The following is a 25,176-nucleotide window of genomic DNA, read 5'->3' as shown; positions in this document are numbered from 1 at the left end:
TGGTGTGGGGCATGTTTCACTGACAGGAACTTGGACCCCTGGTGCATGTGGAACAACGTATCAGTGGTCTCCGCTAACTTCAACTGCTGACTGTGTACACCCCGCTATGTTACACGTTTTCCGGAATAACGATGGTGTCTTCCAAGTGATGTCTCCCCGGATATCAATCCCATAGCGCACTTGTGGGACACTATGGAAAGGAATATCAGGCGTCTGGATACACCAATCACCTCCCTACCTGCATTTCTGACTGCATTACAAACAGCTTGGTTGGCCATACCTCCCGAACGCTTCCGACATCTTGTAGAATCAATGCCACGTCGGATAGCTGCTGTACTGAGGGCAAAAGGAGGACATAAGAAGTATTAGGTAGGTGATCTTAATTCAGTGATCACTCAATGTACACTGCCTTACCATTACTATACGGATACCCCTGCAATAATAGCTGGTCACGTCCTTCCAAAATACCAAGTAACGTGTCAGACCAACTATAAACATACTCACAGGCCTTCGAGGAGACAGTAGTACGATTGTGAATGCAAGATGTTACTATCGACGGAGTTAAGACTTCCAGAGCGGAATGATAACAGGGTATCATATAAGCAGTCGATTAGTACGTTATATTTCAACGGCACTAAGATCCCTACGTCGACGACTGGTGATGTGATCATCAAATGAATGCGAACTGCTGTTGGAAACGAAACGAAACGACCTGGAAAACGTCCGAAGCTGATGGAACGTGACAGGAGAGCCCTGCAAATAATTGTCCGATGGGAAAGCAAATCTACGTTATCGCGGCACACATGCTCTAAGTGAGACGATTGGGACACATGTCAGCACCATTACAGGGAGCTGCATGTTATTGGTCGCTACGGTCATGCAGCTGTCACAAGTCACTAATCACCCTAACTAATATCAGACGCAGTCTAGCTCGGACGAATGGCTTGGTTACAACTTCCAGCACACTTCTATGTTCTCCTATGCTAATTATTTCATTTTGCTGGATGAGGCAACGTGTGCTTTGACAACGGGGAAAATCATGTCACCGAAGCCCCTGACACCTGGGCTGAAAGCCACAAGTGACTGTCAGCACAATTAAAAGCAAAACGCTCTTGATAAAGGCAATCTTCACGTAAGAAGACAGCCCACGATTAGATAGCATGGCTATCTTCTCCAATATGAAAGGTTAGCCAAGTTCCTTGGCCTAACCACGGACAATAATCGGAATTTCTTACCGCATCTTGATTCCCTCAAAGAAAAACCTAAGCGCCACACAGCCAAGTTGGCCTCTGTAATCCAGACAGACTGGGGACTTCAAGGAAGCCCTGTAAAAGCGCTGGAAGATAGCGCTGTAAAAGAGGTTACAGCGCTATCTTCATACCCATCATAACTCATGCAGCCGACGTCTGGTTTCGTCGTGTGGACAAGATGACAATCATCAACAGGCTGAGACAGATGCAACGTCTCTTCCTCCTATGCATGTCTAGAGCTTTCCGCACCATATCCACCCACTCTCCAATTCATCATAGAGAAATTGCCCTTAGATGTGCACGCCGCTTTCTGCAGTCTAATGGAACGTACCAGGAAGAACATAACCAGAATTTCTAGGTATATGCACTACACCTGACCAAGACCTGAAAGAAACATATTTATCTAGAAGTGAACGTCTTGTGGCAATCCTCATGATCCAGTACTGATAGAGGTGTAATAACAAAGATTTTTTATAACAAAGATCCTACCCATCAACCGCTTCGTCGGCTACACACTGATCTAGTTCACCCCCTAACCTTGAGACGACGTATCTCCTCCCCCGATACGGGCCAATCAAGGCCAAATTATAGGAACCGGGCCTCTTTTTGCATCTGCGATGACGAGGAACAATGGAGTCGCATCATGTCCAACTGTGTTCCCTACTAAGACCGCAGACAGCAACTTCTTCTGGAGAGTAAACCTGCAGCCTGTCTACTCCCTAATTTCAACAACGAAAGCTGCCACTGCCTTTTCTAATGAAAGTAATTAAGCTTTTATAATTATGTTCAAGAGGAGAAGGACCCTCTTGTCATCTTCTTCGTGACCACCAAAGCAGAACATTCAGCTACTTGAACCAGAATTATAATAACGAACTCTAAGGATGGAAGAGTCCAATCTTGCGACCTTCAACACGACCTTGACTCTTGCTAGCCTGGTAATTCCATGCGGGACACTTTTGCTAACGATGGCCCCAGGAACGAGCTCCCCCATCCGGGGATCTCGTGAGATCTGGCAAGCACCACAACCTCCGAGTGGGATGAATAGGTGGACCAGCCGCCTGGCAGATTGCCCACCTATTCACACTGGGGAATCTCTTTCAACAGGAAGATCCACAGCATGCTACTCCATTTAGGGTTGGACTGGCTGGTCGGTTGATTCACAGGCAGAATACTCACTCCTTCACAAAAGAAACATCATTCCTTCGGGAAAAGTTCATGCTCTCCAGCATGTTACTGTCTTGGAAGACCTCCTTGGAAGTGTATCTACTTTTCAAGGTTTTACTTTACTTTTACTTTTACTCCATCACCCACCTCCCCCACACTTCTAGAGGGCACCCCACTTATTATATATTTTCCCAGTTCCTACTAGCCTCGGGTACTCACTCTCACTCGCTTCACCTTTCACTCTCCTTCTTTCACTCTACTCTTCAATTGTGCCTTCTCTTGACTCTGTCGAGAGTATTAGTTCCGTCAGGCGTCGCTGTCTGCTCCTGGCAAAGGCCCCTCGTGCCGTAGCCGAATGCTAGGAGGTGCCTCCCTTGGTGATCGTGCTGGTATTTTGGCTAGACAAACAACACACCAATACATAACTTATAGTCCAACACAACTAACGGTCAATCGGCTTTGCAATGTTTTGCATCTTCACAGTGCCACTAAATGCGGTTGTGTGGAAAACAGCTGGTACCGCCGCTCGCTCGCTCTCTCTCTCTCTCTCACACACACACACACACACACACACACACACACACACACACACACACACAAGCCTGGTGTATAATTCGCAGTTCTTGAAACACAGATAGATCACTGGAAAACAGTAGTTTGGAGTGACTAATCACTGTATATGGTTTACGTGCCTGGGTGTGTATGATGGACGGAGAAAGCTACCTGCCAAACTGTATCGTCCCAACAATGAAGTTTGGCTCAGGCAGGGTGATCGTTTGGATTGGGACCACTGGTTGTCGTGGACAAAACTATGAATGCTGAGATCTGTCTAGACCTCCTGGACAGTAATGCATTACCTACATTGTTGCAGCGCGTCGGGAAAGGCTCATAATTGTATCTGCTGGACAACCCTCCCTCATACTGCTCGGATTGCTACGAACTAGTTTGATGACACTAGCGTTTAAAAGTTGGACTGGCCAGCCAGTCGCAACCTCAATTCTGTAGAGAACCTCTGTAACGAAATAAATTTGGGGGGGGGGGGGCGTGTGAGGAGAGACTGTCCATCAAGCAGAGCTGAACTCGCAGTTTTGTCGGTCGAATGATGGAAAATATCGGGAGACATTTACAAGAAACTGATGGAGAATTGCCACGGAGACTGTCACGAAGGCTAAAGGTTCCAGCATACGTTATTAGTTTTCCTCTAAGTAAAAGTAATTTGTATAATGCAGGTGTCCGGATATTAGTGGTAGGACAATGTATGTCTGGCTGGCTAAGATTAGTACCATTTTGTACTGTAGAAACAGTGATATACATTATCCTCCAGCTACATTCAGACACTACTGAAACATCTGCACAATACGTTAAATCAAAAAGAAATTTTAATATTTTGTATGATCCCTACTGGCTTTAATGACATTAGTCAGCATGACCGAAGGATAGACGCAATTAGAAACACAATATACCGACGACTCAGCATTACAGGTCGGAGGAGAGGACAAGGTATGTATGGCACGAGACAGAATAAGTACTTAATAAAGTAAGGGGAAAAACTAAGCACTAAATTAGCCTGAACATAGCATTTATCCTTCAAATGGCGCCTCCGTAGCCAGGTGGGAAGGAGCAGCAGTGCGTAGCACACGCTTCTTGATTAGACCGGGGTTCGAGCACGTCACCACCAAATACGGAGGATGCGGAAAGGTCAGGGAATGACCACCGCATATCCCCGGAGCAATATGGCCTTAGTTGCTAATGCTCCTAAAAAAAAACCAAAAAACAAAACAAAAAAATATCCTTCAAAATAATCAGTGAAAACTTTTACACTCTTGTCCCGTCGCTTTATCAAATTCTATTAACCTGCTGCGTAAAAAAGACGTCGGTTGCTGTCGTAGCCTGATTTCGCCCCCGTGGATAGCATAGTTGGTAGAATCGCCATCCTCACCACAGTAGGTGGAAAAGACTTGAGCTCGAATCCCGTCGATGACATCAGGAATTTTTCTGGGTCTTTTTCAAATCGCCTGGTGAAAGGCTCAATAGCCTGGTAATGAGCTAGTCGGTCTCAGGCGAGGGTAGCATGGTTTTTGCTTCCGGAAACTGGCGAACAGAAAATCTACAGCAGAACACATGCAATTTACAGACAGTATATACGGAGCAATATGGCCTTAGTTGCTGATGCTCCTAAGACACCCTATTACAATAGATATCGTAACCAGTTATTACATCATTTTCAACCTCTGCATGCCAGAAATAGAACCGCATGTCCATTACTTTCTACCCGAATTGAAACGTGAAACAATGCAATGGGAGCATGCTGGTTCGCCACCCAGTAAAGAAATCTGAGGCTGTTCCATCAGCAAGGAGGATAATCCTAAGTGTTTTCTGGGACTGTTATGGAATTCTTGTCCATTTTTCAAGCGCCTGGAGATATTGTGAATCGATACCTTCGCTGCATCGTTTTACACGCAGAGAGCTTAGAGCTCAACAGCTCTGACCGTTTTCTGCGACTCCGCAAGCCCACACATAGCGTGCAATCTAAGAGATCAATACCTTTGCTAATATATGTAGTCATGCTGGTGTATAAACAGAACAGTAATGGTTTGGGATGGCAGGGTGGAAACTCCTGGATCATCCTCCCTACAGCTTGACCTCGCACCTAGAGATTTTCTTATTTCCTAAACCCAAAGAGCAATATGTTTATTTAATGAGAAAAAAGAAGAAACAATACCTTAGTGGCAAACGGTTTTTTTATAATATGGAAGGTGAATATGATTGTACCACTGTTACGACAGCAACGTTTCATCTGGCGGGTTTTTAAAATTTGACAAAGCGATGGGACAAGAATATAAATGTTTTTGGGTAATTATGTTAAAAAATAAATGGTATGTTCAGTTTCTTACTTACAGGAAATCCTCGCATAACGACCATGATGCGGTTTGGTCGCAATGCCGGTATAGGAATTATAAAAATGTTAGTCTTCATTCGTTACTAGTCTCGGAATGGGACACAATTACTTCCTGGGTTAAAACTTAACTTTGCAATATTTAAACCTTTGATTTTTATAAACTGAGACCGCCTCTAAACTCGATCTCTTAGAAAACCCGTCCAGTTTTCTGTTAGACTGCTATTCTCTTTTCCATCAGCGTCTTCCTGTAGTAGAATACAACTTTGCCATTAAACTCACAGACTTGAAGTTCAGTTTTCTCAATTCAGGGATAAATTCCAACAAACTTCACACTGGATATCATATTCGTACTCTTTACTGCCATCATCCATGAAGGGGTCAAAGTCTTAAAGATCTTCAGTTTTCGGCTCTCTGGAATGCAACTGAACAAGCTCCTCAAAGTCCTCAGCATTCACTTCACTCCTATGGATTGACCCAATGTGGAAATTTCCAAAGCTACTGCTTCCTCGGGGTGTCTATCATCAGCTGAAGATGCTTCATAGCATTTCTTGAACACCTTCGTCCAAGCCTTCTTAAAATTTCCAATGACCCTTTCATCCATAGGATGAATCAATGGGGTGATGTTTGTTGGCAAGAATATAACTTTGACAAATGGATAACTGTAGGGTTAAACAGTCAATATGCCAGCTTAGGTTCGTGGGCAGCCGTATTGTCCGACAACAAAAGAAGCGCCTCTAACGGAATGGAAGTTTGTTCCTGGTCAGACAAGCTCTGATTGAGGGAAAAAGAGCATCGGATAATCCCTGTTTTTAGCATTAGCATTAGCATTAGTAGAGGCATTAGCATTAGCATTTGTTGTCCGACAACAAAAGAAGCGCCTCTAACGGAATGGAAGTTTGTTCCTGGTCAGACAAGCTCTGATTGAGGGAAAAAGAGCATCGGATAATCCCTGTTAACCTGCTATTGCTTAATACTCCTGGTCATGTCTGAATAAGATCAACTGGGCTTCGATTTGAAGCCATCTCATTGAACAAAATTAGCCTGATCTACATAGGCTCGTGCTGATATAGAAACTTGTTCCTTGGTGATATAGTTCCCATTACAGCTTCTTCCAAAGGAGACCAGTCTCATCACAATTAAACAACAGCTGTGGTACGTACCCTTCCATCAACACAGAAAATTCAGACCTAAACTTTGCTACGCCCTCCGTGACAGAACTTGCAACTTTCCCCTGCCTAACCACGTGAATTCCAAATGTATTACTTAATTCAGTTAATCGTTCAAATCAGCCTTTGAGTCTTCGAGTCCTCATATATTTTACTAGATGATCCAGGGGGCCTTACGTTCGAGATCATCATAAAATACTTTTATCACATATAAAACTGGCACCATTGGACACCTTGAATTTGTCTCTCCTTTAATCCATAATATTAAGCAGTTTTTCCATCTCTACAATTAGTTCCCTACTTTTTATCACTCGTCTGGAAGCATTTGTAACTCTCAAGGCTTTCAGTTTGGCTTATTCTGTTGTAGGGTAGACACACAATTGAATAGAACGGGCCATATTCCTTTGCAAATTAATTTATTTTATTCTTGTCATGCCTTTCGATCACTTCGAATTTAGTTTTAAATTCTATGAGTTTTATATATTTCTTTTCACTTTTGGAGGCTATCGTAAGAGAGAGAGAGAGAAAGAGAGAGAGAGAGAGAGAGAGAGAGAGAGAGAGAGAGAGAGAGATTATCAGATTTTTTTCCGAAGGTTCTTATTATATCTTTTCAAATCCACTGAGGCTTTCGTTGTGAAGTTAACCAAAATAGTCCCATCCCTCTATTTCAGGACCACCCACTGACACAATAAACGCGTCTCGTGTTGAAAGTGTTTTCGCGAGTAAACTGCTCTTCGCCCTCGTTTAGGCACAAAAAGCGTGCCGTGAATGTATGTGTAGTGACCTGTTTTTTTTTTTTTTTTTTTTTTATTGTTTTTTTTTCTCGTCGAGCCTTCCTAAGGCTTCATTAAAACACCTCCGGGGTCACTAGATCTTCCGACTATCTTGGTGTCTTGATGACCCAACAAAACAAAACTGTCACTGGGAATTGGATGAAAAAGCATTTGAAAGATTTGTTTACATTCCCCAACGAAGAAATGCCTTCTAAAGTCTCACGGACTTCCCTTCTTCCTTCTTTTTTCATTACTTTTGCTTGGAGGCCTGCGTAAACTAGAAACAGCAGAGCAACTGTAAACAATGAAGCTGCTTTTACAGTCCCCGAGATCGATGGTATATCGATTAATATTTAATAGCCACTCTGTTCTGCGCACCTATCGTGCGAGTTCCAGTTTGGCATAATTATTAACCGACCCTCTTTTGAGTTCGATCTGCACCTGCCAGTGTATCGTACTACGAGGGTCACTGACCTTAATTCAGTGTGAGTCACTGCACACAGACCGCTTCCTATAATACAGTATTATCAACTGAAAAATTCTCGTGGTCTGTTTTCCATCAGGCGAAACCGAACATCCCAAATGGATTCAAAAAGATCTCAGTATCTCTGAAAATGTTATTTATTCGGACAACTATTGTTCCATATTTCTTATACAGTTCGATTAACTTTCCGCCTGAGATCAGATCAATATTTTATAGACGCAAGATATCTTATTTTTTTTAATCGCCGCCATCAAACAAAATTAAAATAATATAAATAATATATAATATTCAATATATTTGTATTTGTATATTTAATACAAGTTTGTATATTCTTAACATATTTTATATACAGTATTTAATATACTTAACATCTAGTAATATAACCATTGGCAACCATTCTTTTGACCTCAATAATACTTTTTACTTTTTCTAAAAATAAACACGTTTCTAATAGATTGCGCTCTGTCATTAACGATTATTTTAGTCGAAACCGTACGAGTACTTAGAAAAGTTGTCTATCACAACTGAAATTGAGATGGCTCGATATCGCAATTAAAATGGAAAAGTAGGAAGTCGAGCCACCCCATACTAAAGAATCTAGTATTATTGTTTATTTTCTTTTTTCTTATTGTATTGTCAACCTTATTGTCCTTTTTATGTTGCCTAAATAGAAAATGTAGTTTACTGTGTATTTAGGCGTGTTCACACACACATATATATATATATATCACGATTTACTAATATATATTTATAATAGTCACAGCAGAAACGTAAAATGCTTGTTATATTTAAATTGTTTTTAAAACTCTGTAAAGTATTTAATTAAGGAATAAGTAAATTACATTACGAAAATGTTAACAGCGTACTACAACTGAAGTATGTTGCTATTTGTTTAGTTTATTAAATCACGAATACGTGTTGCATTTCAGCGTTTATTAAAATCTAGAAGGAAATAAGTAAAGTACACTACAAAAAAGTTGAGTGATTATAATGTTGAGGTATGTGCAGGGAAATGATAACAATTAGCATTATATATTCTTAATTAATTAGTAATTAACTGACAACACCTACTGACCAACAAGAAATAATACGGAGGGGAGGGGGCATTTGTGCAACTCGCGATGGTCCAGAATTTGTAGTTTCACTACTGTGCTATGGCTTGAACATGTCGGCTACGCTTTTTGATTGCAGCACTGTTGGGCAACCTAGTTCCAGGAATTGAAACCTTCCAAGATTCATAGATGAATATTAATTAATTTCGCAATACGGAGAAACTCTATTACACAGAAAGTTGAATGAAAACACAATTCATCGTCCAACGTACAAGAAATTCAAAATTGTGCCTTCTGCCAGCCAAGTGATCATACGCAATACATCAGCGACCGTCGAAAACACTCGAAAACTGAAAGTCGAATTACACTGGATTTTTCTCTCAACTGAATACCACCTTTCAGACCGCTAAGACTCAATACCAAAGGAACCGATTTTAAAATGGTGAAGGGGGTAAAAGATGAGATGTATACTTGGTGGTGCCAGCCAATGGAACATGTTCATGGAGGATGATCAGGAAACTTACGGGGTGATGTAACAAATGTTTTGAAAAGATCACATCAAAAATAGTGGTGTTTATCCTTTTGCAGTTTACTAAAACAATAAATTTCCTTTATTTTTAATTGCCCTCGACACTAATCAGCCTCTCATGAATTCTTTCAGATCTCCTTGGGAGAGCTGCCTTCTTTGAGAAATTTAATGGCTACTTGTAGCATTAAATTCACCAACGTTCTCACAGACTTTCCAGTTAACTTTTTTCACAATCGCAGTAGCGAATGTGAAATGAAAATGCTATGGCACATAAAGAGAAATTTAATTCTTTGAGAAATTTAATGGCTACTTGTAGCATTAAATTCCTCAAAGAAAGCAAATTCGAATAATGCATTGAATTCACTCGATTTATTTAGGCAAGTTGCACAACTTAAAGATTATTAAATACATTTAACATTAATTTCAGTTTATGATTGATTTGATTAAAATAAATGACATGACTTTAATTAATTTTTCGTAATGACTTCAAATATAATTTAATTATTCAATAACTTAAATCCATAATTTATATATTCAAAGCTAAATTAATGAACTAATAACAAAAATCTTATATTTATAAAAATATTAACTTCTTTATGTTTTAAAAATAAGTTAATTTTTTAAACAAAGGTTAAATGATTTATAATTTATTGAAGTGTTTGACACTACCTTTTAAAATTCCATTTTATGTGCCATAGCATTTTCATTTCACATTCGCTATTGCCGATTGTGAAAAAAAGTTAACTGGAAAGTCTATGAGAACGTTGGTGATTGTCGCTTAGACTTCGCCCAAGTTTCGCGGTTTTTACGGTATCTTCCTTGGCCCACCCCATAAGATCTGCGCTGCCACAGGCCATTCATGCACATCACGTCATCCAATTCATCGACCTGGAAAATGCTTATGCAACCATATATACGCACATCATTTGCAAAATAGGGAAGGCATCCTGCATAAAATTAAATTTTAATGTTATCCGACTGTGAAATATCTGGCCACATGCGATCTTGCAACGTTTTGAAATATCTTCTGTCATTCACTGGGTCTCGCAGAATGAAAGGTCCAACAATTGTAGCTAATGTAACATAAGATAATATTATGTTATTTATTTTTTTTTTTTAGGAGCATTAGCAACAAAGGCCATATTGCTCCGGGAATATGGCCTTTGGAAGGATAGACAGGATAGGTAGGGGGGGAGGGGTTATGCTATTAGTTAAGAAACACATAAAATCCAAGGAAGTGAAATCACTCGACATCGCTGGACAGTGCAGTGTCGAGTCAGTTTGGTGTGACATAAGCATTGGGAGATCAAAATTGAGAGTAGGAGTGTGTTATAGGATTAATGACTCTGATGAGTATAATAAGAAACTGTACAGGGAAATAGAGTGGGCCAGTAAATCAGAAAGTCTTATAATGGGAGTTTTAATTTCCCAGATATTGACTGGAATTAAGTATAAATAATTGACTGCTTAAGGATAAATAATAAATAAATAATAAATAGATAAATAAATTAAGAATAAATAATTGACTGCTTAAGTTTTGCAAATTACAGTGTCTGGAGACTAGACACCTGCGAGGTGATCTGATTGAGGTGTATAAAGTTGAATGGTTTGAGCATGCTCAATGCTGATGGGATTCTTCCTCTTGTTCAGAATAATCACCTGAGAGGGCATAAATTCAAATTGAGGAAAGACAGATGTAGGATAGATGTGCGGAAATTTGCCTTTAGCCAGCGGATAGTTGGTTGGTGGAACAGACTTCCATCGTTTGTTGTGGAAGTTGATAGCCTAAATAAATTTAAGGCTGAGCTGGACAGGTATTTGGAACGAACGGAGGGGTGAAATGGGAGTGTTTTTTTTTTTTTTTTTTTTTTTTTTGGCTGATGCTGCATAAGCTTGCGTTTTTGCATCATATGCCTCTACTAGTGCTAATGATAATGTTATACCACAACAGACCTTTGGATTACAAGCCTTTTCAACACACTGATCGGATTTTCTGCTGCCCAATAATGCCAGTTTCTCAATTAATAAAACCTCCAACGTGAAACAGACTTGTCATTCAAAACAATGTTATCAAACAGCTCTGGCCACATTTTGTTCCACCCCAAATAATTTTTGCAAATTCCATCCTTTTGTCGCAGCCATCAGGAAACAACTGCTGAGCGTAGTGTGGCTTCTATGGTTTTAAAGACTATTCTTTCCTGAGGCTGGTCGCAGTTGGATAACGGGAAGAGTCTATTTTCACGTGCTCCTTGACGCACTGATTCTGTTGATCTTTGAGAATATCTCGGTCACTGTTGCAATGTTGACTGCAGTCAGTGAGGCTGATTGCTTTCATGTTCTCTTCCTATCGGTGACACAGCCTGTCGTTAATTTTTTATGGTAATGTTTTATTGTTTCTGCGTCCAATGTTGTATGGATTCCACGTTCGGCCCTCCACTACCTTTGATCTCTTATAACGGATCTCCAAACCACCTAGTGGACTGTGATTTTGGCCCTCGCTTGCACACTCAAAAACTTGAGGAATGATTGATCTATAAAACAAACTAACATTAACTTTATAAACATCAAGGAACATTGACTCAACTAACGTTAGTTTCATCAAAATCGGTTACAAAAATAAGAAAGTTACAATAATTTAAAAATAGGGAGTTATAAACAACCTGTATATGAGTCTATTAAATTTAAAATTAATTTTAATCTAGATAATTTATAATTAATATTGTGTTGTAACTAATAATTAATAAATAATCCTTGAATAATCCATTTAGGATATTTTAAGCGTGCTATATATTACAACAGTTTTCGCATCTTCAGTAATAATCCATTAAGTTCCTGCTCCTATTGTTTACAATGTAAACAATAGACATGTAAACTTTACATGCAGTAGCCAAGCGAAGTGGATCTTCAGTGCCAACATGTTACTCTCTCCTAAGCGCAGAAATTGAAGATGTATTCATTTCCTTACCATATAGTTTGCGAAGCTGTTTGCTTAATTTCGCGAGTTCATTAGTAATTGCAAAAGCTTCGGCATCTCGACCAGACCAGCTGGGTCCGTGTGACTAGAAAATGGAAGCCAGCTGGAGTTGTGAACTTTAAAATCACCAAAGAAAATTACTTCACTGTTAGGAAAGTTGGACTGGAAAAAGTCAAGCTTCAAAGAGAGGAAGTTAAAGAGTTCCAAGTGATTTGTGGTTGGAAGAACGATAGAGGCAATAGTTGAATCAGAAAGAATGTGGTAAAGAGATTTTAAGCCAGAGAAGATCGAAAAGAGGAGATTCCAAATTACCAAGTTTCTCGCAGAGAATATCAGAACGGACATAATAAATGAAATATAAAACACTTATAAGCCTGCCTGAAACGACTTCACTTGTTAACAGAGTTTCATCCGGTGAGTCAGTAGTTTGAATTGAAAGATCTTTTGATTAAAAAATCAGAAAATCGTAAATCTTGAAAGAAAACCTATGTTAGCACTTTACGCTTGCATTTCTGCTAATTTGATTAATGTTTATCCCACCTGATGGCGTGCGTGACGATTGACATCGTTGTAGATTCATCATCTTAATTATTCTACTATCCGCCCAGAGAATTGCTCTACAAGCTACGCAATTAATATAGAATTAGTATAACTAGAGGTCTGTTCCCTCCAGACCTTAATTTGTTTCCACTAATCAAACGAGCATAATTTTGGCGGTGAATGGCTATAATTATGCAAACACTCTAGCTATTCAGATGCTTGAACTCTTGTACTCTATACGAGTACTTGGGCCTGACCTGAACCCGAAAAGTGCGCAACACTCCGCTTGTAGATAAAAGCCAGTGTAGTGATATAGCGTGGATTTCCTCATCGATGTGTGGATAACCCATTAAAACGACATCCTTGATCTTCACCTTAGAGCAATGATTTCGCTATATGATTAATCCGGACGATCTTCCCTTCCATACTTCCAAAACTATAAACATTTTGTTTATTTAAAGAGCTTTTCGGTTTCTAATAATTCAAGTTCAAAATATACAGTATTTTATTAAGTGTCGGTAAAAATTAACGCTGATAATTTTTGAAATCATTATGAAGCTAAATTATATGGAATAATGCTTTGCCATAGACTCTCCAACTTCGGGTTAGAAAACGGATTTAAAACCATATAACCTATTCTTGCCCCATTAATAGGTTATTAATGGGGCAAGAATAGGTTATATGATTTTGTTGTGTATTACATTTGCACAAGCAAATTCAGGTAAAAACGGCCTTTCTAAGCAACAAAAACTATATATAATGGTGTTTCCAAGCAATTAGTGTTTAATAAAAGAAAGGATAACTTTAAAGTTCCTCCACCATAAGGGAGATGGAAAACAATCTGTCCGGAATAAATAAAAGTTAGTCAAATTATATTACAACAAAAAAGTCTAGCTTATTTTTAAAAATTACTAGTAATTAGTGGTTAAACAAATCTATTTGCTGTGACAACTCTAGCACTGCAAAAAAAATCAAAATTAAATCTGCAAAGATCTAAGATGAAAAAGGGCGCAGTTGCTGGATGTTTTTTTAGCGGGTGAGTATTTTTGCAAACCCTGCATCTTCCATCCTAATCACCGCCTACAATGTTTGTTGACAGAGTCATAGCTCCCTTGATAGATTGGCACTAATCTACTGAATCCTGTTGTTATTATCACCCAGCTACTACACATACGACCATCTGTTTCTTTCTTACTGTCTCTACACAATGGTTATTGGAATTGTGATTACATTTTCTTTGCGAATCATGATAGTGGAAACCAGATAGTAGAAATCGAGTACAAGTTGATTATTTAGTCCACAGCAAAACGGGCAAATGTCATCTTAACAGAATATGAATTTATGACGAGAATAGTCAACGAATATCACGCCGACTGTTTTAAATCCCGTTTCTGTAGAAACGGATTTACCTTTTAGGTAATATAAATATTTGTGTCATCGTTTTCGTATTCAGAAAAATACACAGTACTGTTCGGCGAAATCCAAACTAAAATGCACGTTTTATCCTTTTTCGGCCCAAAACTTGGAATGAGATATTTTGGGTGGAGACATTCAGTTCATGATTTATGCACTTTTTGATTCTCTTCTAGTCATTAATGATGAGTTGCTATGGTAACACCGAAGCCTTGTTACAATAAGGAAGCTGACATTTTAGCTTTTCGTCGTCAAAGACATAGATGGTTAGCTTTCTTGCCACGAGGAAAGTAATATTTTTCAGATGGCTGACAAGTTAAACGTAATTTCGACACTCAGTTTTCATGTAGGGTTCTATAGTTTATAGGAAATAGGCGGATGTTCTTTGTTCAGGTGAGTTAAGAAGCAAAATTTGTAGAACCATGCAGTAATTCTTTATTTAAAATATTTGTGTATTTATTTAATATAAAAGAATGCTGTATATTTGTAACATTAACTACTTGACCGAATTAACCAATATGTACTATCATATTGCTTTTCTGAACTTAAAAAGTAAAATAAAATGGGACACAAAATAAACTACTCATTTGACTGCCTCTCACGTGGGTATCCATCCTACATACAGTGTGTATACCCAGTTATGTCTTATATTTACCGCCTGAACTTATTGCAAAATGCAAGTTTGATAAATTTTTGCGACGTTGATCATGCCTAGCAATATTCAATGCACGCTTACATTAGTTGTAGAGATAAATTAATAATATTACTTTTGCGGGATCCTCATTGAATTAACACCAATTTTGTAATCCCGGAAATATTAAATAACGAAATACTATTATTAAAAACATTCATTCTTTAAATGGTATTTCATCCTCATACAGCCACGTTTACAATGAGTTGCCTTGGTAGAGTATCACTCCAAATAAACAAATGAGGTTTGTATAATATTAGAGGGAAAAAAAAAAAAAAAAACTTTTTCATGTAATGGTATGGGGCAATTTTTCTGTAATAATAAGGAGCACTATCTACTTTTACAACAATTTGCTTGGACAACTCCCAATTCATTATGAGCTGCAGCATCGTTATCTCCTGTACCATTTAAGAAGACGTATTCCTGCCACCATCAGCGGAATCTTGCCATCTAGTAACTTCTTATTTCGATATTTAAAGCCATCTGCATGGCCATTATTGTATTTCTAAAGATCGCCATTTGAACACATTCACTACTGTTTTTTAAAATATTTCTCTTTTCGCTGGTTCTAGTTTCAGTCTAACCAAGAAGTACTGAAAAAAAAAAAAATACGAAAAATTTTAATGAAATTCGATACGCAAACTGTACACAACATAGTCGCTATTATCACGTGGAAAGTTACTTAGTCGTTGTGGTAATCTATATTTCTCAAATATCGAACTAAAGTAGTTAGGCGTTTTGATGGAGAAATCAGTCTCTGCGCATGCTGGTAGTAACATATCAGAAGAATTAACTGGGGTATCGACCTCACGTGGGACTCTGTTGTTGCTCGTAGGCACGCAAATGGAGCTAGACATCGAGAAGAAATATGCACATAACTCGTGGCATTTGTTTTATTTTATGCGTCTGAGGCAGCTTGACAGATGTTGCCAGCGGGGGAATATTTATGTTGTATGTCACGTGATCTGCCCAATGGTTGCTAGGTAATTTCAGCATGGAAACTGCAGATATGCACTGAGCCTAATTTCACACAGAGGTTCGTGAAAATATTTGAGGAAGCGGAACTTTCCTTCTGACATATTCAGATAACCAAAGGATAATTAGCACCACTTAAAAATATCTACTGATGGAAAATCGGCATTTGGGAGTGGCTTTTCATGGGTATACAAAAGACTGCGCATTTCTATATACACGTGTTTACCTTGATCAACAGTAATCGAATTACATCTTTTTTTTTTCTCTCTCTCTCTCTCTCTCTCTCTCTCTCTAAACGTCGGCTGCACTCACTCCACCCTGATCTCCGCACACACTTTTGCGATGCGCGGAAATGTAGGTCACATACATTTGTTCCTCCAGAGGATCCTCAGCGGCCTTCCAAGTAACGTACACAAATTAGCTCTGGCTGATTGTAACAGTTTGAAATGACTTTTCTAGGCTTTGAGTCCAGGAATAGTCTGCCATAATGGTTTTCCACTGCCCATCGCTAAACCATAATGTCCTTTGTTATCATTTTGCTCTGCTCTCAAGAGAGGGTTACTTTGCGATCACTGTAGTAATTATACATTTACTGTTTATACTGTTTAATTGTAACGAAAATTATCCCACTGTGCATAAGTATAAGTAAAATTTACTCTAAATTTAGTTCTATTTAATCATATTGAGCATGTATAAACAGTTTTTGTTAATCTGTGCTTTGTTCAAAATGTGTGTGCCCGTGCGTGCGTGTGTGTGTTGGCTGACAATGTGGTGTTTTTATGTTTTCTTTTGTTATTTTCAGGAGGGAGAGTTTATTTTCCTCAAGAAAGTGTCTTACTCACACTTCCCCATGACTACCCCGTCCACGTGCCGTTCTACCAGGTCATCGCCATTTCGGAATCCAGTGCTATCCTCTACGGTATTGAGAGTGTCACGGAGTTTCCTGCCGTCAACAGTCAAAACAAGAGACAGTTCAGCATTAACGAGACGTCCGGAGAGATAAGCATCGCCACTGTGTTCGATTCTGCCAAACACGAAGGTGAGAACTTGTGTATGCATCCACATGGGTACACGCGCATATTTTGAGTCTAACGCCCGCATTTCATAATAGCACCACCCACATGCGACCTCGGGAAACTGAGCGAAAATGAGAATTGAGAATAATCCCATTAACGGCATCACCGAGCAATATCGTCGATTTAATTCCACACTGTTCCGGTACACAAGCTGGTTCATTATGACAAATACTGCATTCCTTTCATAGAAAATGTCTCCCAAACTAGATGAATCTGTGTTCATCTAGTGTACATGCCAGTGTCCAAACATCTAATCAAATTGATCTTTGCCATTTGTACAAAAAAGTTTCTATGTAGAAAAAGAGGGGGTTCCGCGAAAGAATATTTAGTAAGAGAACACCAACCACTACCGGTCTTTATCACACACACATTTCCACCCACATACAAGCCCCAAACGACATCAAAGAAAAGTGAACGAGGTATGACTGTCCTCCGCGACAGTAGAGTGTTTTCTACACTTATTCGTTTGTAAGAAGAAGAGGAAGTAATCTTTACTGTACAGTAAAGATACAATATATATGCCAGCCTCGGCCAAGAGGTCAGGGGCTTGACAAGCTTATGGGGTAATATAAAAACATGTATCACAAATACATGAGAATTAAACCATGATATAAAAATAAATTAAAACGTGGTATTAAAACATGCTATAGATCAATTAATATCCAAATATATAACTATGAGTATATACATAGTTCTGAGGCAGACAGTACGCCAAGGTATGCACGTCTGGGTTTGTCATTTACCAGAGGAATTTCTATAGGACTCCTCAATCGGGGCTGAAGTTAGTTAATTTCAGGGGGAGGGAGTTGGCCCCCTTGAGTTATTCCAGATTTTTCAGCCCGCACAACATGCAAATCGGCGGTGAACATATAGACAGTAATACAAAGTGGCGCAATAAGGTCTGTCAGTAAAAAAACCCGACAAGAAAAATGTATATCACTATAGACGTATATAACGTGTTCTTAACTGGTAATGGATAAAAATGCACACTTTATACTGAATTTTCCATTCTAACAAATTCAATATTTTTAAACGGATCCATCTGTAACAGCGGTTACAAATATTTTTGAGAATGCGACTCATTTTTACAATTCGGTAAGGCTTGCTTTGCAACCAAAGTCAATTCAAACCCGAGAAAGGAGGTTCTCCACAGGGAAAATATTTTATAGAATTATGAGATCACATGCACAAAAAAAATGCACATCACCCTTCTTAAGTTGAGGGTTTATAGCATTTAAATTCCGTTTCGATTTATTTGGTTTCAACGATTCGTTGGGAAGCATTTCCATGCATATGACCTCAGTATTACGGCCTTTCCACTCTTGTAATTATCGAAGTAAATCCGTACTTGAGGTACTTGTCAAAATAAGTTCTTTTAGCTGAAGTCTTTCTTCATATAAAGGGCGAAATAAAATTTAAATTTACAATACACTGCAGTATTACTAAAAATAGTTTTAATGTTTTTCGTGTTTTCAGGAGGACAAATTCATTTTCCTCAAGAAAGTGTCCTACTCACATTTCCCCATAACTACCAGCCCACTTGCCGCTATACCAGGTCATCGTCATCCTCTGCGGCATAAGTAAGACTGCGCCGAGTAAACATCAGCTCGTTTTTTAATACGTAAACCGTGGGTGCAGGTTACAATTGCGAAATGTTAACTGCTTTTGATAAGCCACACGCTGTTGTGACAAGTAGCGCAAGTTTGGTATGGTGTATTTAATTGTGATTTACGTAGTTAGAAGTTAAAATTTTATTAAATATTATTGATTAGTATTTTATTAAATATAACATAAATATAGGAATACGATTTTAATACGATTTATTAAAACAGTAATCATCCAAAATATTTTCTCGACCCAAAAATGTGCCGCCATTAGATTTGGTAAGAGTTGTGAAAATTTGCTCTTTATTGTTAAAACTCATACGTAAGATTTGGTAAGAGATTTCAACAAAAAAAAAAAAAAAAAATTCGCCAAAATATATTAAAAAAAAAAAAAAAAAAAACTTTTAGTTTTGCTTAGAAATATATATTTGTTTTAGGTTTTACAACTGATCGTTACAAGGCGGCAAAATAATTTAATAAATAGAATATTCGTTCGTACACTGTCTTAAACTTTATAAGAAAAAGTCTTTGTCTATTAGATACAGTAGTGCATTCATGAATCCAAATTCAGAACTTCTAATTCTAACTTCCAATTCAACAATACCCTCATCTGAAAGGTACTGTTGAATTGAACTGTGCGACATCTGGTGTTAAATGGCTTTAGTTTCTAAATTGAGCATTAAGGAATTGAAGTTACACTGGTAGATTTAGTGATCTGCCACCCGAATTATCTCTACGAATTACGATCTCTCTCTTTTTGGCTACCATTACCGAGATTATAAAAGAAAATCCATTGTACACTCATTAATTAACTTTGAATATAGTTCAAACAGCACAAGTTCGCTTGCTCCCGGGCATTATCAAACGGCAGTATCTTAATTTACCAGCGGTAGTTATCACGTGACTTCGATTAAGAAGAATTGCATAGGAAAGAAAACAGAATAAACTAAATACTAAGCAAATAAGAGAGTTAACTGCGAAATAGAAAGAGCTTTACAGAAATGACGGGGGGGGCTCTGTTGTTCTCACCGTTATACTGCAGAAACAACAGTTGGTAGGATCGCCGTTCCCCCCACGTCAGGTGGAAAAGACCTGGGTTCGACTCCCATCGACGACGGAAGGAATTTTTATGGGTCTTTTTCACAACGTGGCTGACTTAGTTGGTCTCAGGAGACGACAGCATGGTTTCTCCCTTGGAAACTGTTTTTTTTTTTTTTTTTTATTTGTCCAGCAGACAGAAAATCAACCTCAGAACACACGCAAATTACGTACAATATACAAGGAACAATAAGGCCTTAGTCGCCAATGCTCCTAAAACCCTACCACAACAACCAATTCGAACAAAAAAAAGTCATGAAATGTCGATTTCGGAAGCGATCTTGCTTACTGATGACAGTGACCTACTTTCTACAATCCCGTAATTTACACTGCTCTACCAACGTATTAGAGAACAAGAAATTCCAGTGTGCTAGGATTTCCTGCAGAGAGATGATAGCAATAGTGCCGTCTATTCTACGCAGGTGAATTATGTGGACATGTGTTGTGTCTCACGCAAGGGGACCCCTAAACGTTAGTTTATCTCCGCCATGGTTCTCAGTGATGATATACAAGACTCTAGGCAATGGCCAGAAATGAGTTTTATGTGTGTGTGTGTGTGTGTGTGTGTGTGTGTGTGTGTGTGTGTGTGTGTGTGTGTGTGTGTGTGTGTGTGTTGTTTAGCTGTTTCTGGCCGCTTTGCTACTTAGCCATCCCTTGTCATGTCAACCAATTCAACATAGGCTGTCATTTACAACAGTACTTACAGTAGTTCGTCACCTTCTACCCAAGCCCCACTTATCAGACACAACTATAAATATGCTCATAAGCCTTCGAGGAGATAGCATAGGGATTATGAATACAAAATGATGGAGTTAACACACATACTTTCAGCAAGCAATGATACTAGTGCCACATAAGCAATCGATCTGTACGTGACGTTTCAACGGCACTGAAGATTCTTTGGTGGATGATTCGCGATGGGATCTGCAAACGGCAGTGGAGTGCTGAAACAATCACAAAACGACCCAGAAACCCTCCGAGTGGAACTTGATAGGAGAGCCTTGCAAACAATCATCCGCAAAGAATGGAAAGCTGTGCTTTGGAATTATGAGCCATTGTACCAGGTCTACCAGTGCGACGGTCGTAACTGTGTGAGGTGGATGCGCGAAGAAAGCTACCTGCCGGATTGTACCGTCTCGACAATGAAATTTTGTGGAGGCAGCGTGATGTTCTGGGACCGTTTTTCATGGTTTGACCTCGGACTACTGGTTGTTTTGGACAAACCTATGAATGCAGAGGTCCATTTGCACGCCCTGAACAAAATGCGTTACCTACGCTGTGGTGGCAGCACGTCGGGGAAGGCCCTTACCTGTATCAGCAGGACATGCTATACTGCTCGCTTTGACGGACTGGTTTGAGGACATAAACGTCGAGAAGTTGGACTGGACTGGCCAGTACAACTTTTTGGACTGGTGCTGAAACCATCAAGAAACGACCGGAAAACCTCAGAGGCTGATGGAACGTGACAGGAGAGCCCTACAAACAGTTGTCCTCAAAAAACTGAAAACTGTGTTTTCCATTCTATGCGGACTATCCGGCCAAGCCCAGTCCAGTCCAACCGTGACCTAAATCCTATAGAGCACCTCTGGAATGAATTAGATCGACGGGTGCCTGTGAGGAGAGACTGCTCAAAAACAGAGCTGAACTTGTTGCCGCCTTGAAGACCGAATGGGGGAAATATCCGAGGAGATCTACAAAACCTGGCGGACAGTGTTTCATGAAGACGACAGTTTGTCATAAAGGTTAAATATTTCATCACACGTTATTAGTTTTTTCTTTAAATAAAGATTATTTGTAGATATGCAGGTGTCAGGATATTAATAGTAGGGCAGTGTAAAACTCCATCTTGTTTTTGAAATTCAAGGTACAGCATAGGGGTAGCAATAATCTCGGATTAACGTACCAACTGTATGACACTGCACTCAGGGTGGTGGAAAATGAAAGAGACCTGGGTGTAATTGTGCAGTCAGACATGATGTTCTTTCAGCAGCAGTGCGACAGGCTGCCAGGAAAACTAATGGGGTTTCTGTCAGTGATATACAGGAATTTTGATAGCAGGGACAAGGCATTGGTTAGGCCACATCTTCAGTACTGCATACAGGTCTGGTGGCCTTGCTTTAGGATGCAGATTTTTTGAAACGAGTGCAGAGAAATGCAACGAGGTTGGTGAAGGGAATATAAATGGATGATTTTGTGAAGAAAGATTTCAGTTCTGTAAATTACAGAGTGTGAAGACTAGGTGATCTGATTGAAGTCTTTAAGGCTTTGAATGGATTGAGCAAGCTAAATGCTGAGGGATTCTTCCTCTTGCTTAGACTCCACGCATGAAGTAGCATATATTCAAATTGAAGAAGGATTGTAGGATAGATGTGGTATGTTTGCCTTCAGCCAGCGGGTAGTTGATTGTTGGAACAATCTTCCATCTGTTGTTGTGGAGTAGGCAGTTTTAATAAATTTAAGGACGAGTTAAACGTATTATTAAGGGGGATGGGCAGATGAGGCGGATAGGTGGGGTTTTTTTTTGCTGACTCTGTAAAGGCGTGCTTTCTTGCATCATTTGCCACAACTAATCTACTAATACTGATACCAAGATGCAGATACAAATTAAGGCGACCCTTTATAACTGTAAATTTGTCTTGGATTCGTTTGCGAAGACCATACTTGAGGCCCTTTCTTTATACCACCTCTATTTATGTAATAATAGTAGCATATTCAGTGTCTATGATCCCTGTACTGAATAGGAATTCCTACTATTTTTTAGTTTCCTAATATTATAGCAGGAGTTCTATAGCTAATAGAGTACAAATTGCTTAAATGCTTTTAAGAGCTCCAATTACTTTTAGTTTAAAATAAGAAGTTCAGCGTATAATTTCTGTACCGTTTATACGTACTTCATTTGTTTCAGGTTTCTTCATTGCTTTTAAGAACAAAATAAAGGATCTGCATAATCACCGTGGATGCAGGTTACAATTCTAACCTGCACCCACTAACTAAAAACCAAGCGCTTTTTTGTGTAGTCTGTGATGGTAATTGGTATCCGATCAAATAACCAATAATGCAACTTGCTTCATTTCTAGAAATTTCAGTTATTATTAGGATATTAATGATTTTTAAAACAGATCAAGTTATCGATATTTACTAAGGTAATTGACCCCCAGTGGTGTGTCTTTTCTATTCTGATATTTATTTTTTTACTTTTTTTTCTTCTTCTTTTTCTTTCTTTCTTTTTTTGGTAGTATTTTTGTATTATTATTTTAGCAGCGCTCGTTTTTTGGGGATGTTGGCGTGCGTCTGTTTGGGCAAAGAGCAATAAGTTCACTCTTCCGAGCGTGATTCTTGCTTTGGTCCTTTTCTTTTTTAATCTTCTTTTTATGTTTATTTATCTATTTATTTTGATACATGGGTGGTTAGGTTCATAGGAGTAAAATGGTATCTTGCCTTAGCTATAATCTATTAAGAGCATTAATTAATTTCCTGTATTTATTTTGTAGTTGAAGTGTTTCTTGAGTTTAATTTAATAAAGACGTAACAACGTTTTCGTTTCCCATAATTATTAAAGTGTCCGTGATTTTGCCCAGCCTTGATAGGAAAGAGTATATGACGAAAACCTGGAATATCAAGGGGAGAGATTGTGCAAGGTTCATGGGGTTGAATTTTTTCAAGCATTGTTTGTAACCGAAGACGCTGTTTTTACAGGGATGGGATACACTTAAATAGAGGGGATGCAAGAATATTTTAGGAAAGATGAGAATCTGTTGCAAAGAAGAAGAACTTGTTCAAAGGATTAGCCAGAGCAAAAAGGGATACTCTTTCCAAGAAAAACTTCATTTCTGAAAACTGCAGCATGTGGAAACTAGGCACTTTTGAGATACAATATACCGTGACACGTTTTAGAAAGTTAAGAGTCCACGCCGAGAGGAATCATTATTTTCTGGGCACGGAATTTTAGACACTTGTACCAAGTGGGAACCCAGTGTACAAAGAGCAGCACAAGTACACATATCTAAATGACTCTTCCAAGTTTATTTCCCCGCAAAAATATGCAAGTACCTTTTGAAAAGACGACTCTGTTCACACATAAGGAGATACAAAAATCGCTACAACGTATTTTCATATATCGATTAACTATATGGATCTATATGGATTAACTAAAGGATTAGTATAATTAATTTAGGGCTATATAGCTTCAGGTTACAGTACATTTATTACATATAAGTAAATGCAGTTTTTCCGGTTAAGTATAGAGATGAAGCAAGCTCCACTTAATTATATGTACTAAAGTATTAAGTGTTTAATGAAAACTTTCGCTATGCAAAGGACATTGGGAATTTCCAGCTAAGCTGGAAGTACTTAAACGTACTTTCAAGGTAGTTTTAAGAAATTACAAGTACTGAAGAATGGTCTCTACACTGCGAATTGAATCTGCATGCTTCAAGTATTGAATTTCTCTGCGACCTTCAAATACTGAGGGATGCAGAAAGAGTTCACAAAAAAAAGTTGGTTTCGTCAGCATCTTAGTTACAAAGAGAGGTTGCTGTTGCTCAATTTGGACAATGAAGTGGGCCACGATGTTGTGATTTCATAAGTACTGAATAGTATACCGAATTTATTTTTTCACTACATACCAATACTGTTCACTAGTTACATATTATCGCGTAGCTAAAAAATACTCTTTCAAATATAAGTTAACTTAAAGTTAATTCAAATTAATCAGCAAATAGCAGTATTTTTCAATAAAAGAAAGTTCGGTTACCTTAAATTTGAAATAATATTGATCAAAAATACATCTTGTCTACTTTCAGTACGCTTTTCTACTTTCATTCAGCATGTAATAATTCGACTTCCAGTTGACAGATTTTCATGAAATTTATATTTTTAGATTTAAGTTGTTCCACCAAATTTCATTAAAATTGGTCAAAAAAGAAATCGGCTATGTTTTTTTTGAAAATCTCGATAAGCACTCTTTCAGAAGTTTCGGATATTCGGGATTACTCCATAAGGAAGAGAGTCGAATCGACAGAAAATTTTAAGCGTATGTTCTTTTTGGTATCCTTGAAAATTTAGGATAAATTACGATCCTTTATTCCCCTCCCCCAAATTTTCAGAGTATATTTCGTCGATTCTTGGAAAGGTATTAAGGGCAACTGGCGATTTCGCAGACCACTAAGTTCCTTCCCCCACCGACGAAATCTACGTGTATACATAGAAGAAAATATGCTTCGGGCATTACCTGCGATGTAAAATTCATATTGTCAATGGATACATAACCAGAATTCCAGCGTATGTTTTTTGCTCTCTCTCTCTCTCTCTCCCACCTCAGGCATTATTCATGAAGGAAAATTCTGATCGATACCAAATTTATTGTGCATAAATTCTTTGGCCCGCCAATGGAGTGGTTTTAATTCAGATTCTATAATCCTCAAACCATTCCCCACCCCCTCACACACATAAACAGAAAGAATTCATTAAGAATATTCTTAGGAAGCCT

The 25,176-nt window shown here is 38.6% G+C and overlaps 1 protein-coding gene across 1 annotated transcript in view; it reads left to right on the top strand.

The window, feature by feature from the left end:
• LOC150083729 (proto-oncogene tyrosine-protein kinase receptor Ret-like) overlaps positions 1 to 25,176 on the top strand; it is a 143,179-nt gene that overhangs the window by 45,915 nt on the left and 72,088 nt on the right. Inside the window, exon 2 of the mRNA XM_090378589.1 lies at positions 16,713 to 16,949. Coding sequence (XP_090234715.1) covers positions 16,713 to 16,949 — 237 coding nt within the window. The remainder of the gene's footprint in view (positions 1 to 16,712; positions 16,950 to 25,176) is intronic.

Source organism: Mastigoproctus giganteus, chromosome 7 (genome assembly GCF_048544385.1).
Source record: "Mastigoproctus giganteus isolate SK-2022 chromosome 7, ASM4854438v1, whole genome shotgun sequence".
Lineage (NCBI taxonomy): Eukaryota > Metazoa > Arthropoda > Arachnida > Uropygi > Thelyphonidae > Mastigoproctus > Mastigoproctus giganteus.
Note: the sequence above shows the minus strand (reverse complement) of the source record. Positions and strands in the feature narration are given on the sequence as shown.